We start from the raw sequence: 17,423 nt of genomic DNA, 5'->3' as shown, positions 1-17,423 counted from the left end.
GAAACGCTAGAGCTATATTCAAGCGTAGAGATCTAGTAAATGTGTGAATGTAGCCTACGAACAACCATTGCATCGCATTGAACCAATTCAGGAAATTAATAGCACTTTAAACCTAACAACGTTAGGCACTTAGCTACACTGTAACTATAGTATACACAGCCCAGTCACTGTACTTCGCACAGCTTCTGGTCGGGCTAGCACTTGGCATACATGTATTAATAAATTAAATTAGTAAGCCCATTCAAATTTCAAATTACGTGATAGACAAGTAGTAGGATAGTAGTGGGTTTTAGTATTTTAAGTTGCTCATTCAGGTCAGGGCAGCACTTAAAACCTTAGCAGGCCCATTCAAATTTCAAGTAAAAATTACTTGATGGACTAGGAGTAGGACAGTGTATTAATCTCTTCATATCTGTTCCATACTTAGGACCATAGATTTTCTTGGATGTCATGGGGATGTTAAGGCAAGATTCTACCTGACTTTGATCTTGAAGAGGTAAAGATGGAGACACCACCAAACGACTTAGGAGGGCTTGTGTTTGATGCAGCCGACCTTGGGGACACTGCTAATGAGGATGCTACCATGGGAATGAGAAACAAGGGGAATGGGGATGAAGTGGAGGAAAGCCAGCTAGGAGACCCCGAAGTAGAGGACTGTAGGGAGGAGGATGTACAGAGTCCAGTTAAAATCGTTACCTCACATGTGGAGGACATCGACACCAACAGCGAGTACATGTACAATATCAACTGCTACCAGACTGAGAACCCGGAAGGTGAAGCAACGGGTGACGAACTCAGTGAGCTGGAGTCGGAAACCGCAAAACTCAGTTTGGGAGAAAGTAATGAAGATTGTCATAAGGGAGGAGATGATGATGAAAAACCGGCAGATTGTGCTAGCAGCAGCAGTGAGAGATTAACACCTGAAGCAACAGAAGAGGTTGATGCAGGAATAAGTACTCATTCTGCTGTTGAGCCGGAGAACACAACGGAAGTCACAACAGTCTACAGTGAACCAGATGTTGAAAATGAGGGGGCACACACAGAGAGCATTGGTGGTGCCGATGAGAGCAACAGTGAAAGTGTGCAGCTGGTTGATGGCATGCTGAAAAGTGCCAATGCGGACGTCGCAAACCACAAGTACAGTCGTGCTGTGGATAAATACGAGCAAGCTCTGTCCATGGCCAGCAAGCTGAACGACAAGTTTTTGGTTCAGTCATGTGCGTGCAATCTCGGGGCAGTGCTTGTGATCGTAGGGAATGCTGCGAGAGCGGTGAGCATCTTGCAAGAGCAGCTGCAGAGGGATCTGGTTAGGACGAACGGGACAAACTCCAACGCCCTCGCAGACATCTACTACAACCTGGGACTGGCATATGATGCCAAGGGCGACACGAACAGTGCCATCAACTGCTTCCACTGGGCCGTCGAGGAGTTTGAGAAGTGGGACAATGAGCGTGGAAGGGCGGACTCCCACAACCAGCTGGCCGAGCTCCTGGCCAAGCAGTCGAAGCTTGAGGAGGCGCGGGTCAACTACAGCAAGGCCGCCGAGCTCTACGCCAGCACCGGGAATGGACTGATGAGGGCTAGGATGCTAGTGAAAGAGGCCAGGATGCTGAATGCTCTGGCAGACGCTGCCAGCTTCCAGCGAGTTTTTGTCGCATGTGAGAAGGCAAGCAAGGTGGTACTGGCACAGATGCATGAATCAAGTGAGTGGTTTATTATGACCCCATAGTTTGCATTTGTAGTCATCATGAAACTTCATCACATACACCTAGCTACATGTACAATGCACAAGTTTCTTCCTCTACTGAATCAGATTTTGAAATTGCGCATCATGTCGTAGGTGTTCATTAGACTTTTGTTTTTGTTTTGTTATACAGGCAACTCCCACTTTAACGAAGTTCTCCTGACCTGCAGTTTTCCTTCATTATATCAAATTAATGTTGTAACCGAACAAATAAAGTATATAAAGATACCGTACATAGGTACATGCGTAATAATTTTAGGACCTGAAGTTTTACTTCGCTGTAACAAAATTCCATGATAACCATGTTCATTTTAATGAGAGTGCACTGCAGTGCAAAAATCAGCGGAACAAGATTTCTAAGAAATGCAAATTAACAGACATTAAAAAGGTGCAGTCGAGTTTATGTCAATTTGTCGTTTTTAAACGTGTAATTATTTTTCAGCGAGAACCAAAGAGGCCAAACTGTTTCACGACATGGCAGTGCTGTGTAAGAAGCATGGCAATAGTGAGGAAGGGCTGCGCTGGCTGCAGGAGTCTTGGAAGCGTTGCCGTGGCACCCCGACCCAGGGCCGGGAGGAGACCAAGCTTCAAGCGGCCGTTGCACAGAGCCTGGCCAGGATGTACCTCCATTCCTGTGACCTGATCAATGCCATACACGTCTACCAGCAGGCTGCTGCACTGCATGGTGGGAACCTCATCTCTCTTGATCTCTTCTTTTTTTTCTTCTCCTCCTCCTCTTTTTTCTTTTTCTTCTTTTTTTTTTTCTTTTTCTTCTTCTTTTTCACTTCTTCTTCCCCTTCTCTCAATCTTCTTCTTTTTCTGCTCCTCCTTTTGTTCTGGTGCTTCTACTGCTGCTTCTCCATCAATTCCTTTTATCTCATTCCATTAAGAGTATTTAGATATATATTGTATAATATGTTTTATATATGTTGTATGTCTAGAAGACATGGAGATGTCAGTTTAGAACCTGACTCCTCTGTTGTTTCTTTTCCTTCCTTCCTCCTTCCTCTCCTTTTCTTTTTCATCTTCCCATACCAGTTTTCGTTTTTCTTCATATACATTCAGCTAAAAGTCATAGGGAATTTAAAGGTGCATAGTCCCGGTAGTATAGAGGGCGCTGTTGATGATACTGCCGATCACCGTTAGCATTGATACGAAGATTACCGAAGTTAAGCTGTCATCAAGAGTAAAGCGCGTAGGTGTTGCTAAGTAACGTTGCCTTAGTTGTCTTCTTTGCGCATCGCGCAGTCTGTAGTAATGCCAGGGTGCGTACATATGTGCTTGTTATTATGACATCACAAAAGAAGTTTGCTAAAGCTGTCATCCCCCTCAGCCGAATCATGAGCCAAACTGTGATCGGACCACTGACTACAGTGAATCGGACTTCTTCGGACTAAAGCGCTAAAGAGGAGTTGATAGCGTAGGTCTCTATAGGAAACTTGCGCCCGCGTACGCATTTGACTAAAACACCGGGACCATGCACCTTTAATTGTGTACATGTATACTTTTAGTAGATGATAAATGCTCTGTCATTCTTATGAAGAAAGTTTTACACAACTGCTTTTTTGTTACTTTCATTTCAATCTGATGACAAAGTTTGAACAACTCTCCTTTCATTCCTCGCCCCCCCCCCCCCCCCCCCCCCCCCCCCACACACCACCACCCGCCTCTTCTCTCAGGTGTCCTAGGCAACCAAGCTGACCGGGGCTGGTGTTTCTTCTACCTTGGAGAAGCCTACAGACAGCTGTGTGACTATCCCAATGCAGAGAGGAGCTTCCATGTGGCACACCAAACCTTTACCGATGCAGGTATTCAATCTTGTAGTAAAAAGAAAAATGATAATCATTGATTATAATCTATTAATCACATTGATTAAATTTTTGCGTCGAGCTGCTGTTTATTGCAACTGATTGACAAATTTCCCAACATTGACATAAATATTATGTTAATGTAGGGCAATTTGTCAATCAGTTGCAATGATAATCTTTCAGACACTTCCAGTACTGGTGATTTTATGTTTCGTCTTATCCTGGTGTCATGGATGCAGCCCCTCCACTCTCTTGGGTCATCCCCCCCCCCCCCAAAAAAAAAGAAAAGAATGTGAACAGAAAAACAAACCCAAAGAAAACAAAAGGAAAAGCACAAACATTCGAAGATTCGACCCGAAAATTTTCCCCATCAAAGCGAAAGTTGAGAAAGCATTGGCCCCTGCCCCTGGGTCAGACGCGCCACTCCCGCTAAAAACATTCCATTACCCCAGTAATATATTGTGACCCATCAAATGACTGTTCTTTACTCTTTGCTCATGATTGTAATGATGATTTCGTCGAGTATACACAGAAGTCTGGTAGACAGTAATCTGAGAATTTTGAAGGATTTATATCATTTGACACACTTCTATAAAATTTTGTTGTAACCATGTATGCCAGGCACTCCAGATGCTTTGTGGCGGATATCAGAGGGCCTTGGGGACGTGAATGTGGCCCGAAACCACCCAGACATGGCCACCATGTACTACAGAGAGGCCCTGGCCATCAGGGCGCCCCCACACAGTCGAACCAGGTCAGCCTCTGAGAGGGTGGTCATTAAGTTGACGAGGGCGCTGGAGGGCCAGAAGATGTCCCAGCTGGATTTGGTTGCAGATCGCCGGAAGCGTGAGCCGATCCTAGTGGGCTACGACCCGGTAAGATGCTTTTTTAGTTTTGTGGCAACGATATGACATCATATATTTAAACCAGTATAATTGCATTCCTCCAATACTTTGTGTAAGTGTTAAGACAAAACATGCTTAGCTTGATATCAAAGCACTAAAGTTATGCAGAATGTAGTACTACACAAATTTCTGTACTATACCATGTTGTTACTTTTTGTTTTTCTTTGTCATTTCTATTTATTTTTTTTTATTTTTTTTTTACTAAGAGGGTAGTAATTGGCAGTTTAGTGTAATGCTATTGTTGTCGATGTACTTGCCATTCTGACTTCATGATGGGATTATTGTATGCACTGCGCTGTTTTGCATGAATTGTTTGCTTTTCTCTTGCTTGATGCTTGATGTGCTGCAATGCTGTGTAAAGACTACATTGTAGGCTCATTTGGTGGTCGACCTTGATTTGTGATGTGATAGCACATGAAATGTTGGAGGCTTAGTGTGATCAGCACATTTTATATTACGGTGTACAGCGTAGCAGTTTGCATTAATGTGATAAAATGTACTTTTGCAGATGCTGTGTTAGATTTGGAGTTTGAATTTACTGTAAGGAATCTTTGATATCTTTGCTGGCATAGTAAAATTGTTACAGTGTGCTTATTGAGTAATTTTCTGTTTAAACACAAATTCCTAGACATCCTAGCTGTATACACTAGCCATCTGCAAAGAACCCTTATTATTTTTTTTTTCCAAAGTACACAATGGTGATGTGTTGGAATGTGTCTTGTTTGTTGATGTGATTGTTTTTATGCATTTTTTTTTTTTTGTGAGTTAGCTTTATGTTGTTTTGACCCATTTTTTTTCCAAACAAAGGATGGAAGACCATCAATCCTGTCTGACTCTACCATCAATGGATCCATCCTTTCACCGCCTGAGGTCAAAGTTCAAACCATCTCACTGTCTAGCACCATCTTACAATTATCCTAACATATGTTTTACTGAAATACCTCACACATTAACTTTATAAAAAAAAAGAAGCTATCGGTATGTTGTAGATTCTTGCAATTTGTCCACATATCAGTTAAAAAAGAAATTATGTTATGGATAATTTGCAGAGTTGTAGAAAACAGTATAAAGTCCAAATGTACCAGAATTAGGGAATATAGCATCAGCTGAATGGTAACAAGCAGTGACATCAGGTGAAAGCCAGAAGAGTGCTTTTTTGGTCACTTGATTGACTAAAAGATTTGTACAGTCCCTTGTCTATTTCCTATAAAAGCTCATTCTTGAGACAGCTCTATTTTGTCATTGGTTTGCCTAGAATGTCATGACATGAAATTCTTACACAAAACCTCTGGCTAGCAAAATCTGACATATTTATAGTCCACGACATGGAATTTTTTAGTTCACAGTGCAATTTGTTAAGAATATCATGCAATCGAGAGGTCATATTAACATGAATTATGAAGACTTTTTTTGTTAGATGCCAATAGATTATAGGGGTGATTTTCAGACATTTGGATAGTCAAGATATTTGTCTCTTCAAATATTTACTGAGCCATCAGATTTCTGTCAGTGCAGCTGATTTAAATAAGACCCTTTCTTTGGGAGGTATGTGTAATTTCTTGTGGTGTTAAAACTGATATAGGACATCAATTTGAATAGCTTTTTATTTCTTGCTTTTGATTGTTGCATACCACATTGGAGAGATTCCAATTATTTATTTCTTCCCTTATGTATTAATCATCATTTATCAATTGACTTGTGCTAACAATGTATCTATTTATGTGTGTAGTGGTTAGTGAGAACAGCTGTTCAGTATCTCTACATGACAGTATTTGTTCTGCTTTGTGTCCTTGATTTTTTTGTTTTTTTCCACTAGACAAGCTATTAATTTTTGATTGCACACCTGAGCTGAACTACGGAAAACCCCTTTTCTTTAATAACCTGTTCATTGATTGCATGCTCACTATTTTTCTCTCTTTTCACAGCATCTATGGAGTGTTTATTTCAAACCTGATGGATTGATTTGGTCCACTGATCTTTCAAACCAAAGCATGCTTCTTTAGTTACTTGTTACTAACAGTTTGCCTCTTTCTAACAGAATCCTATTTTTCTTTCTGCCCACAGTGTGAATGAAGTGTCTCACTGCAGTTTATGGATTCATTTACCTACAATTGTAGTACAGTGAACTCCCATTATAATGAGCATGGTTATAACGAAATTCAAGTTACAACGAAGAACAAAATTCAGCCCGCAATATTATCCGCTCTTTGTTTTTTATTGTTTATTTGTTTAGTTACTGTAAAACACTATATTTTTGCGGCATGAAATTTTCGCGAATTGGAGCCAATGGCTTTTTTCGCAGCATGAAATTATGGCGAGTTGCCTTTAACATTCAATGTGTATAGTGTAGACAAGAACTTTCACGTGCATTTTAATTATGCAAATCTTGGCTCTCACGAAATTCGCGAAATTAAAATGCAGGCAAACATTCCTCGTTTTACAGTATAACGAAATTTCGATATATAATGAAAGAAAACTGCTGGTCCCGAGGACTTCATTATAACGGGAGTCCACTGTAGTCAGTTGATCTTGAAGACTGAAACACGTTAACTGTTTCAAAACCTATGTCCTAAACTTCCTTTCTGATAGCATAGGATATATGGCTGTGGTAGGGTTGATCCGCTGAATTGCACAAGTGCACTGTCCACATACAAATGGATCTTATTGTATACATGTCTTATTGAAAGCTCTGTGTCTTATCCTTGTGCCCTACAAACTGTGGATGTTTAATTTCATGAAAAATACAATACCTATTTTAGATCTATGCACACCCAGTTGTTTATTTGTTTGCTGTTCATGCAGCATTTTCCCTACATCAACAAATGGGAATTGAACTGTGATTGAAGAGAAAGTATCCTACTTGTGACATTATTGCCTTTATAAGAACACTTGCCATTCATTCATAACAGCCACCCTTGTGACATTTGTGGCATCTACAGACATACACAGACTGAAGGTTTTGATGGATCCATGAGCACCATTACAGGAATCCAACTTTTCTATCCAGATTTCACCTCGTAACCTTTCTACCCATGCATGCAACACATATCTCTTCTCTTTTGTATTCTGTGAGGTTTTACTGAAAGTTGTTGGAAAGTGAAATTAAAAGGTGTTTAGCAATATCATTGCCTCTTCCCTAAGAGTTAGACTCCTTGTGCATTTGTTTTTGTTTTTTTCTGTTACAGGGGGAAGAGGAACTTACAATGTAACTTTGACTTTCATTTACAAAAAAAAAAAAAAAAAAATGGTGTTTCCATGGTTGTGTAAGACTAACTTGATCTCTCTGTTTTCTTTACATATGTAGTCTGTCTTCAAGCCGCTGAAGGGAAAAGTTCCTGTCACCTCCACTCCAAATAGCATCTCTCCCCCATCCCGAGCTCTTCCAAGAATGAGATCAGCGTGAGTTGATTGATGCAGGAGGTTTGCTGGAGGTCCTACCAACACCCTTCCATTCCTGCTTAACCCTTCGGGTGCTACATAACTTTATTTTACCACTTGCCCAATCAGGCAAGCAGATTTTCAAATTTACTGCAAAACACTTGCCCGAACTTTCATTTAACTTGCCTGAAAAGAAAGTCCACAATATACAGAAATAATATAGAAAATCATGTGTTAGTCAAGGGCTTGATAAAAACAAAATTCATTTGAGTAAACAGCACACATTGATTCCCACTCTCACAATGGAGTAACAAACTTGGTCCGATCAAGTGTTGCCGTTGTATTGCATTGGGGCTTCTTTATGTAAGTGTTTGAAAGTTGCTGAAATGAAATATAATCTGTGTAGCATCACTAAACAGCCATTGTCTTTGGGCTTTTGTATGGTTGACTTTGTGGGTTTGTTGGGGGAATAAATGGAAAAAAAGTGGCTTCAAATAGTTTTGCTTGCCCAATTTGGGCAAGCGTTTGTTCTCGTTCAAAAATACTTGCCCAAATTTGATTTTCACTTGCCCTGGGCAATCGGGCAAGTGCTTATGTAGCACCCTGCCCTTGGTGTGCTACACACTACAGTATAGAATATGCTGTTATTTTTGCGTACAGATATTTTCGCGAATGAGGAGGTCATAGATGTTTTTGCAAGATGTTGTTTTCGTGAATTGACACCGACCCTAGCATAAATGCACTATCACCCTAGTGCATGAGGAAATTTTCATGTGTTGCTAAATGCGCGATCCAACTGTGATTCGCAAAATTCACAAAAATTAAACCCTTGCAAAAATAACAACTTATATAGTATGTTGTAACTTGCCAAATTCTCTTTTTGGTATCAGGGTAACCCTGTATGTGTCCAGGCTTTTTTCATCATCATTCAGTCCTCCATAAAAACTTGACCTAGTTGTTGATTAGCTAGCCCACTCGGGTGTAGCAATGAAGATTATCTTCAATCACATGCAAGATGCTTTTTAGTAGCTTTGTGATTCATTGGCTTTATTTTTGCAGCATGATTGACTGATTTTTTCAGAGCAAATGCATCACAATATCTACAGATCTTGATATTAACATCTCCTATTAAATTAAGATACATTCCGTAAATACATTAGATACATAATTCCATCTTATGGCCAGGGCTGCACACTAACCCATTTTTTCTGCCGGTCCAACCTGTCTCTGTCAGACCGGTAAATGCCCCGTTTTACCATTTTTTACCGGTCCGAACAGAAAATTTACCGGTCAACAACGACAACCTGAAAAAACATTAAATGACTTGCAAACTCATTTTCTTGTTTTTTTTTTTTATGGACGTCCCCCCCCCCCCCCCCACCCATGTACATTCTACAGATTGATATTTTTTGGAAAACTTGCATTATATATTGCACAAGAAATAAAAAAAAAAATAGGAAAAAATAGAATGTTTGTTTGTGAATTACAGTGTAAAATGATAATGAACAAATTCAGATTGTGTCAAATGCGTTTGTGACTTTTTCTAAACATCGGCGCACGAACTTGCTGTGTAACCTGCTCTTGGTGGTCAGTTGGATTGCGACGATTTAATGAATTATTTTAGCTGTGATATTTTCAGATGCACGCGCTACAAGGGGTTCTTTATTTTTCTCCCGATAATCAATTCACATTTGTGCATGCGTTCTTGAAAGGTACATGACATGCAGGGCCGAATTCGCAATCCTTTTTTGCGCCCATTTCCACCTCAAATATTAGCGGGTTTGTGACAATTTCATAAATTACTTCAGCTGTAATATTTTCTGATGCACGCGCCAAAAGGGGTTGACAATGCGTCCTTTATTTTTTCCCGATAAACTCTTCGAATTTCGTAAGTGCGTTCTTAAAAGATGCACCACTTGGCCGAATTCATGATACGTTTTGCGCCTATTTCTACCCCAAATATCAGCGGGATTGTGACGATTTCATAAATTACTTCGGCTGTAATCTTTTATGATGCACGCGCCAAAAGGGGTTGAAAATGTGTCCTTTATTTTTTCCCGATAAACTCTTCGAATTTCATAAGTGCGTTCTTAAAAGATGTTTCACACGGCCGAATTCATGATACTTTTTGCGCCTATTTCTACCTCAAATATCAGCGGCATTGTGGCGATTTCATGAATTACTTCGGATGTAACTTTTTGTGATGCTCGCACCGGCTAGAATGGTTGATAATGCGTCCTTTATTTTTCTCCCATAATCTCTTCGCATTCCGTACATGCGTTCTTTAAAGGTATACGACACGGCCGAACTCACGATCATTTTTGCGCCTATTTCTACCTCAAATATCAGCGGGACTGTGATGATTTTATGAATTACTTCGGCTGTAATCTTTTATGATACACGCGCCAAAAGGGGTTGAAAATGTGTCCTTTATTTTTCCCCGATAAGCTCTTCGTATTTCGTAAATTCGTTCTTAAAAGATACACGACACGGCCAAAAATCGTGATTCTTTTTGCGCCTATTGTTTCCTCAAACTTCAACGGGATTGCGATGATTTCATGAATTATCATTCGGCTGTAATCTTTATGATGCACGGGCCAAAAGGGGTTGAAAATGTGTTCTGTATTTTTCTCCCAATAATCTCTTCGCATTTGGTACATGCGAATTACGACACGGCCGAATTCACAATCCTTTTAGCGCCTATTTCTACATCAAAATAATATCAGCTGAATTGTGGCGATTTCATGAATTACTTCGGATGTAATCTTTTGTGATGCACGCACCAGCTATACTGGTTGAAAATGCGTTCTTTATTTTTCTCCCCATAATCTCTTCGCATTCCGTACATGCGTTCTTTAAAGGTATACGACATGGCCGAATTCACGATCCTTTTAGCGCCTATTTCTACATCAAATATCAGCGGGATTGTGATATGTCATTAATTATTTCGTCTGTAATCTTTTGTGATACATGCACCAGAAGGGTTAAAATGCGTTCTTTATTTTTCTCCCGATAATTTCTTCGCATCTGCGCATGCGTTTTCAAAATTATACACTGCATGCAGGGCCGAATTTGAGATTCTTTTTGCGCTTATTATTCTTATCTCAAATTCCAAGGGGATTGCGAATTTTCATGAATTACTATTCGGCTGTAATCTATATGATGCAAACGCCAAAAGGGGTGAAAATGTGTCCTTTATTTTTCTCCTGCTAATCTTTTCCCATTTCGTATGTGCGTCCTTAAAAGGTATACGTCACGGCCGAATTCACGATCCTTTTTGCGCCTATTTCTACCTCAAATATCAGCGGGATTGTGGCGATTTCATGAATTACTTCAGATGTAATCTTTTGTAATGCACGCACCAGAAGGATAAAAATGTGTTTTTTTATTTTTCTCCCGATAATCTTGTCGCATTTGTGCATGCGTGTTTGATAACCAACACGGCATGCAGGACTGAATTCAAGATCCTTTTTGCGCCCGTTATTTCCTCAAATTTCAACGGGATTGCGTTGATTTCATGAATTGTTGTAATCTTTTATGATGTACTCACCAAATGTGTCCTTTATTTTTTTTTTCTCTCCTCTATAATCTCTTCGCATTTCGTACATTTAAGCTTTTGAAAGATATAACGCGGCCGGTCGAATTCATGATCCTTTTTGGGACGATTTCTACCTCAAATATGTAAGCGGGACTGCGATGATTTATGATTTTTTTCTCCCTAGTATTATCTCTTCACATTTTGTGCATGCGTTCTTAAAAAAGTACACGGAAGGGCCAATTTCGTGATCCTTTTTGCGCCTATCTTCATTATGAGACCATTCTGAACGAATGAAAATATTCATCTGTGAAATGACTGTGTACATTGTGTAAAATGAAAATAAACGCAATCAGATCCATTTACTGTATCGTTGAATATCGAATGTCTTTTTACTTTTTCTAAAAATCAACACAAGTAAATTAGTTCTAACATAACTGCCACGCTTCTGCGAAGCCGGGATCGGATTGATCTTGCGTTAAAAAATCATGAGCAAAATGACTCAGAAATGCGTGCGCTTCTATCAATGCTTCTTGTCTGGCATGACCGCCGATCGCAAGCAAACGAAAAGCAGTTACACTGTTCTATACATGCTTTGCATGTATTGCATTGCACGGCAGTGCGTGAACAGCGCCAAATGCGCAAGCGAGCGTGAATAACTGGTCGACTGCTAGTGCTCAAAAATAATATGTTTACTGTACAAATTGCACCGGTAGACATAAACGAAAACTTGCGTAAAACTTGTTGAACAGTGCGATATCTTGCCTTCTGTTTCTTCCTGATCGGGCTGCTCTTTTTCTTTCTACTGACCCCACCAATGCTTTTTTCTTACTGGTCATGTCGGACCGGTAACTTGTGGATTTCCTGAAAAGTTACCGGTCCGACAGTGACTTTTACCGGTCTTTGACCGTCGGACCAGCGCCAGTGTGCAGCCCTGTTATGGCATATATTGTGCTAAAATAAGATGTCTAATGATTTTAAGAACTAGAACGCTGCTTTATCACTATCAAGAGTGATCACTAGTGGTGACAATCACTATTTTTTGTGACATTTGATAGTCATGAGACCTTCTTGAATGCCGCCCTCTATGTTTGACCCAGGTCCAAGAGGAAAAAGGGCAAGCGTCAAGGGCAAAGACACACCCCCGTGGCCAGAGGAGTTGGGATGTACAACAGTGAGACGGACCTGTCTCTGGTCAGTGGCAGTGTGGCTGCAGGAATCCAGCAGGCTTACAGGCAAAAAGGAAGGAATGAACGATACCTGACAGTGGATAATATGTAAGCTAATTTTTACTCAACATCAATGACTTGATTCAAACTCCAAGTGCACTCTTTATCAGCCCTGAAAAGAACTTACTATTTCATATTAAGATTGTATGTTTTTGCATGTTTGTCTACCCGTAGACATACCATGAAATTACAGCAGCCTGAATTGTGACATTAAAAGGATCGTATAGTTTTGGTTGAGACCTAATTTCAGGTCTTTAACATTTTTTGGTGAGATAATGAGAAACCTCTTATGAAATATGAAAGAGCATGTAATTCCATGAGGAATTCAACATTTATTTGATGAAAATTCGTTTTGAAATGGCTGAGATATCCAAAACAGAGCGATTCTAATAAAGTGTGGGACCCACACTTGTATCTTGCAAAAACTGAAAAGCCCAATTCTCATCTCCGCCAATACTGTTCCATCCCTTTAACATATGTAGGCAGGAGTTATCATCCTGACTCTGAATCTAATTGATACCAGGGTTTGTGTGGTAGAAATTGTTGATCAATAAGAACTATACTGTAACCAAGATCAGGCAAGGATTTACATGTAATACTGTATAGTCTGCTTTTGTCCACTTGATCTGAGCAAAATTTAGTGCCCTGTGAGATTTTATGTCTTCACTGATACTATAGTAACACAAGAACATTTGGATGTTGTGCAAGGAAGCCTACACTTGCAAGCAACATGCTGAGTTTGGTCTTTTAAAGTGTCGCTTCTCCTGTGTGTTTATGCAGTCATCATATGACCAGACGTTCTGTCACTCCATCCGGGAGCGAGGAGGAGGATCAGCCGGAGGAAGCGGGGGACGACCGGAGCGAGGGCAGCAGCAGCAGCGACTCGGGCTACAGGAACATTTGGCAGAGGGCCAAGGCGCTGATCGGGGGCAAATCAGACTCGGAGGATTCCATCCTGAGCTCGGACGAGGAGGGAGAGGAGGAGGAGGAAGAAGGAGCCGGGGCGATGGAGAGATCAAAGCCGTACGCATCCCTGAAGAGGAGCGGCAAGAGGAAAGACCCCGACAATGAGGAGGATGAAGGGATTCATTCCAAGGAGTCAGACAGGTGAGATACCGACTCTCAGAAGAATGATCACAAATCATTATGAGCAAAATATCATCAACAGATGCCCTCGCCATATGGCACAGAAGCACATTTGCATCACATCAATCTCATGCATAACAAACATGTGCTGTTCACTGTATGGCTATTGCTTTGTGCTTGTCTTCTAAAAAGTAGAGAGTTAGAGTAGACCAGAGTTTGTGCTGTTATTTGTAAGTATCTTTATGATGGTTTGCGACAAGAAGCAAAAATGCAGCCCTTAATTGGTCCCCCAAAGATGATTGATTGTTGGAGAGCTCAAATCTACCTGATACACAATGAATAAATGTTCGTGATATACATGAATTTCATGTCTGGTACAAGATTTATGATAGTGTTTCCAAATCTTAACTCTTCCTTTTTCTGTCAATCTCTCTTAAGCTTCATGTTTTTGGTATTTTCCTTGCAAAGTGTCAAATGTAATACACAAAGCCACACAGGGATTGCCAAGTAAAACTAGCAGCAATTTTGAGATTTCACTCACTTGATGATTGCAAAATTATATACCTTGATTTGTGTAGCACTTAAGGGAATACTAAATAAAAGTTACCACTCAGGAATTTAATCCTCTTGTATCCACCATCTCTATAGCCATAATCATTTATTTTGAACAGATTACCACTGGCAATGATAGAGTTATAGATATTTTTATAGTCACCTCCTAAGGGAATTATATCACACATTATTATACTTAATCCTTCATTTTTTCCCCCAGATTTGATAATACCTACGAGCACCCAAGGACTTTTCGTGAGGACCAACTCTATGCCAAGGTGAACAAAGGTAAGAGTTTTACTACTTACCAATACCTAGGTATGGCTGAATACTGTAAAGCTAGAAATGTTCACATGCATTTTGATTTCCTGAATTTTGTGAGAGACAAGATTTCCAAAAATAAAATGCATGCAAAAGTTCTTTTCAACGCTTTAATGCATTGGTTGGCAGTTGCAATTTGTGAAATGCCAAAAAGGCCAGGTAGATACAATGCAGTTCGTGATTCAGTGGTACTGCTGGTGTTGGTGCTATCTCGGCACTTGTACCAGTGATGATTCCAATCAGTGTCTTCAGGTTGACCTCCAAATAGCAAATGATTCTTTTTTTTTCACCCTAATATATCTGAAAAAAATAATCAGTGTCCTTATTTGAGCTGTGCATGCATAGGTTATTGAAGATAATTTTTTTTTCGTACTGCCCCCCCCCCCCCAAAAAAAAGAACAGATAAACAAAGGAATGATAGTTCGAGACGATAAAGAGGGTCTTAGATATGACTCTACCAGAGTGTTGATAATCTTGTATTTATGATTGCCACCAGGGGCCACCCTACGTTCCAATAAAGAGGAGCCCCTCTACGAGAGCCTTCACTGTACCACCATGGGTTCCAGCATGCCCACCAGGGATCCCCCGCCCCCCTTACCGCCCCTCGAGAGCCACCCCTCTTTGCTGAAGAAGAAGAAGAAGACACAGAAAGCCAAGGAGAGCTTCACCGACCGGCCGTCGACGTCGTACGACGATGACGACGTGAGCGACGACTCGTTCACCTCGGTGACGGAGGAGGAGCTGGAGAACCTGCAAGAAACCAACTATCCCACGGTGGAGCGCTTGACGAGAGGCAGGCTGTGAGTCAAAGTCTTGATTTTCAAAGTGTCTGAATCTTTGAACCCTACAGTGCACTCCCGTTTTAACAAACACGGTTATACTGAAATTTCATCACAACAAAGTAAAAATTCAGGGCCCTGTTTTATGGAGGGTTATAATTGGTTGTATAGTTGATTTCAACTGTAAGTGTTTGGCAGCCTGTGTGGTAAGGAAATTTAAAATTGATTTTATCTTTTCATAAAACGGGGCCCAGATCCCAAAAATTACTATCTATATATCTTTATATACTCTTTTTGGTATGTTTTGCTAAAACAGAATTCCATTTTAACGAAAGAAAACTGCCAGCCCTGATGACTTTGTTGCAACGGGCATAACCTTGCATGAGAATAATGTTTGGACATTCTTCACATGCTCAGACTAAACTTGCCTAATCAGCGGTCAGTAATAGATGTACATCCAAACTTCATCTAGTTGTAGAGCTAGCTAGCCCACTTCAGGTGTAGATAAATGCCGCAGTCCAACTTACAGATAGGCCGTGGTGATGCAGTAATTAAGGATTAGGTAATCTCTATTCATTAACAATTAGTTTCCATGTATCTGTGCCAATCGGCAAAGAAAGCACTCCAGTGCGTGGGCCAGTTGTTGAACAAAGCACAGTATAAATCAAAGGGTTGATAGATTATTGCTGCCACACTACACATTGAGTTTAAAGTATGTTATTACATTGGTTCAATTTTATTGCCCTTTCTCTTGTAAATGGATTCACAGCATTTGTGCGTAGACTGTGCCCTTCTGTTCTCAACGCGAGTTTTGGGAATGCAGTGAAATGTCTCTCAATATGATGGAAACTTGCACAAGTCGTTGAAATGTGTTCTTTTTTAATTTAGTTTTAGCAGGAATTTAAAAAATGTTTGATTCATTAGAAGTTTTATGCAATGTAGATGTATGGAGTGTTGTATGTATATACGTTGATATGAAATTTATGTGACAACATAGAGAAATTGGAGGGTGTGTGTGTTTGTTTGTGTGTTCTTGTGTTAATTCAGAATTATTGTATTCTTTGACATGGGATGCAATGTTTTGTGTACCAGTATTTGTTTTATACATTTATACATTCAAGGAGAATGTAAATGATTTCCATTCTATCCCACCTTCCAACCATGCAGGGAACAAGGGCTCTATGAAATGCAGAAGCTAGAGGACGAACGCAAGCAACTGAACGATTCCATTCAACCCTCCCTGCAGCCAAAAGAAAAGAAGAAGCAGCCGTCGTCACGAGTCTGCAGCATAATGTGATCTTGCAACCAGGTTATAAGTGCCATGATGTGATCATGATATTGATGAGCAGTTCAACCTGCAGTGGAGCTAAATGAAGCACACACTGTGTCATTTACAAGTGTACTGTGTAGTAAGAAATTAATGTCGGAAGCAGCATATACATGTAGAAGTACATTGAACTTTGGAAGTATGATATGTCACTAATTGGAACTTTTAAGACAATTTCAGGAGTTCTTGAATTTGCGAACAAGACCCACTGTAACAAAGTGAGAAAGAAGTATTAGTAGCAAGAAAACGTAGTGATTTCCATCCTTTGGAGACAATATACATCACATTTGTTGTACAGAAGGCCATATTTTTGCGAGTTGTTCCTTTAAAAAATATGTGTTGACCAGCAAATTCACAAAACTAAAAATTGCCGCAAAGTATATGAGATAAATAACACCTAAGACATGACTTGACAATCATGTGGAGGTAGTGAAATAGTAACAGTGCACTCCCATGATAATGAACATAGTTATAACAAAATTGTTGTTACAACATATCCAAATTTAGAGATTAGTAGATGCAGATATGTTTATACACTATACTGTTCAGTTATAATGAAAGGAAACCGTAGGTCCGGAGGACTTCATTATAACGGGAATACACTGTATTGTGTCAGTACGTACTTTAAATATTAGTTGTGTGTGTGTGTGTGTGTGTGTGTGTGTGTGAGAGAGAGAGAGAGAAGGAAAGAAATCCAGCTGCACAGGAGATGCTAAGTCATTAGCAATCCACCTGCATTTTCTCTTCCCACGAGGATTA

At 40.1% G+C, this 17,423-nt stretch overlaps 1 protein-coding gene across 1 annotated transcript; it reads left to right on the top strand.

The window, feature by feature from the left end:
- The first annotated feature begins 430 nt into the window (after positions 1 to 430).
- Positions 431 to 16,699, top strand: LOC140230649 (uncharacterized). The gene is made up of 11 exons (XM_072310790.1): positions 431 to 1,703; positions 2,187 to 2,429; positions 3,424 to 3,552; positions 4,174 to 4,427; positions 7,762 to 7,856; positions 12,471 to 12,647; positions 13,380 to 13,572; positions 13,669 to 13,706; positions 14,458 to 14,525; positions 15,055 to 15,358; positions 16,505 to 16,699. The coding sequence occupies exons 1-11, from the start codon at positions 503 to 505 to the stop codon at positions 16,632 to 16,634; spliced, it is 2,832 nt and encodes a 943-aa protein (XP_072166891.1). The 5' UTR covers positions 431 to 502; the 3' UTR covers positions 16,635 to 16,699.
- The last annotated feature ends 724 nt before the right edge of the window (positions 16,700 to 17,423 follow it).

Source organism: Diadema setosum, chromosome 7 (genome assembly GCF_964275005.1).
Source record: "Diadema setosum chromosome 7, eeDiaSeto1, whole genome shotgun sequence".
Taxonomy (NCBI): domain Eukaryota; kingdom Metazoa; phylum Echinodermata; class Echinoidea; order Diadematoida; family Diadematidae; genus Diadema; species Diadema setosum.
The sequence above is the reverse complement of the archived record's forward strand: the minus strand, read 5'-3'. Positions and strand labels throughout refer to the sequence as shown.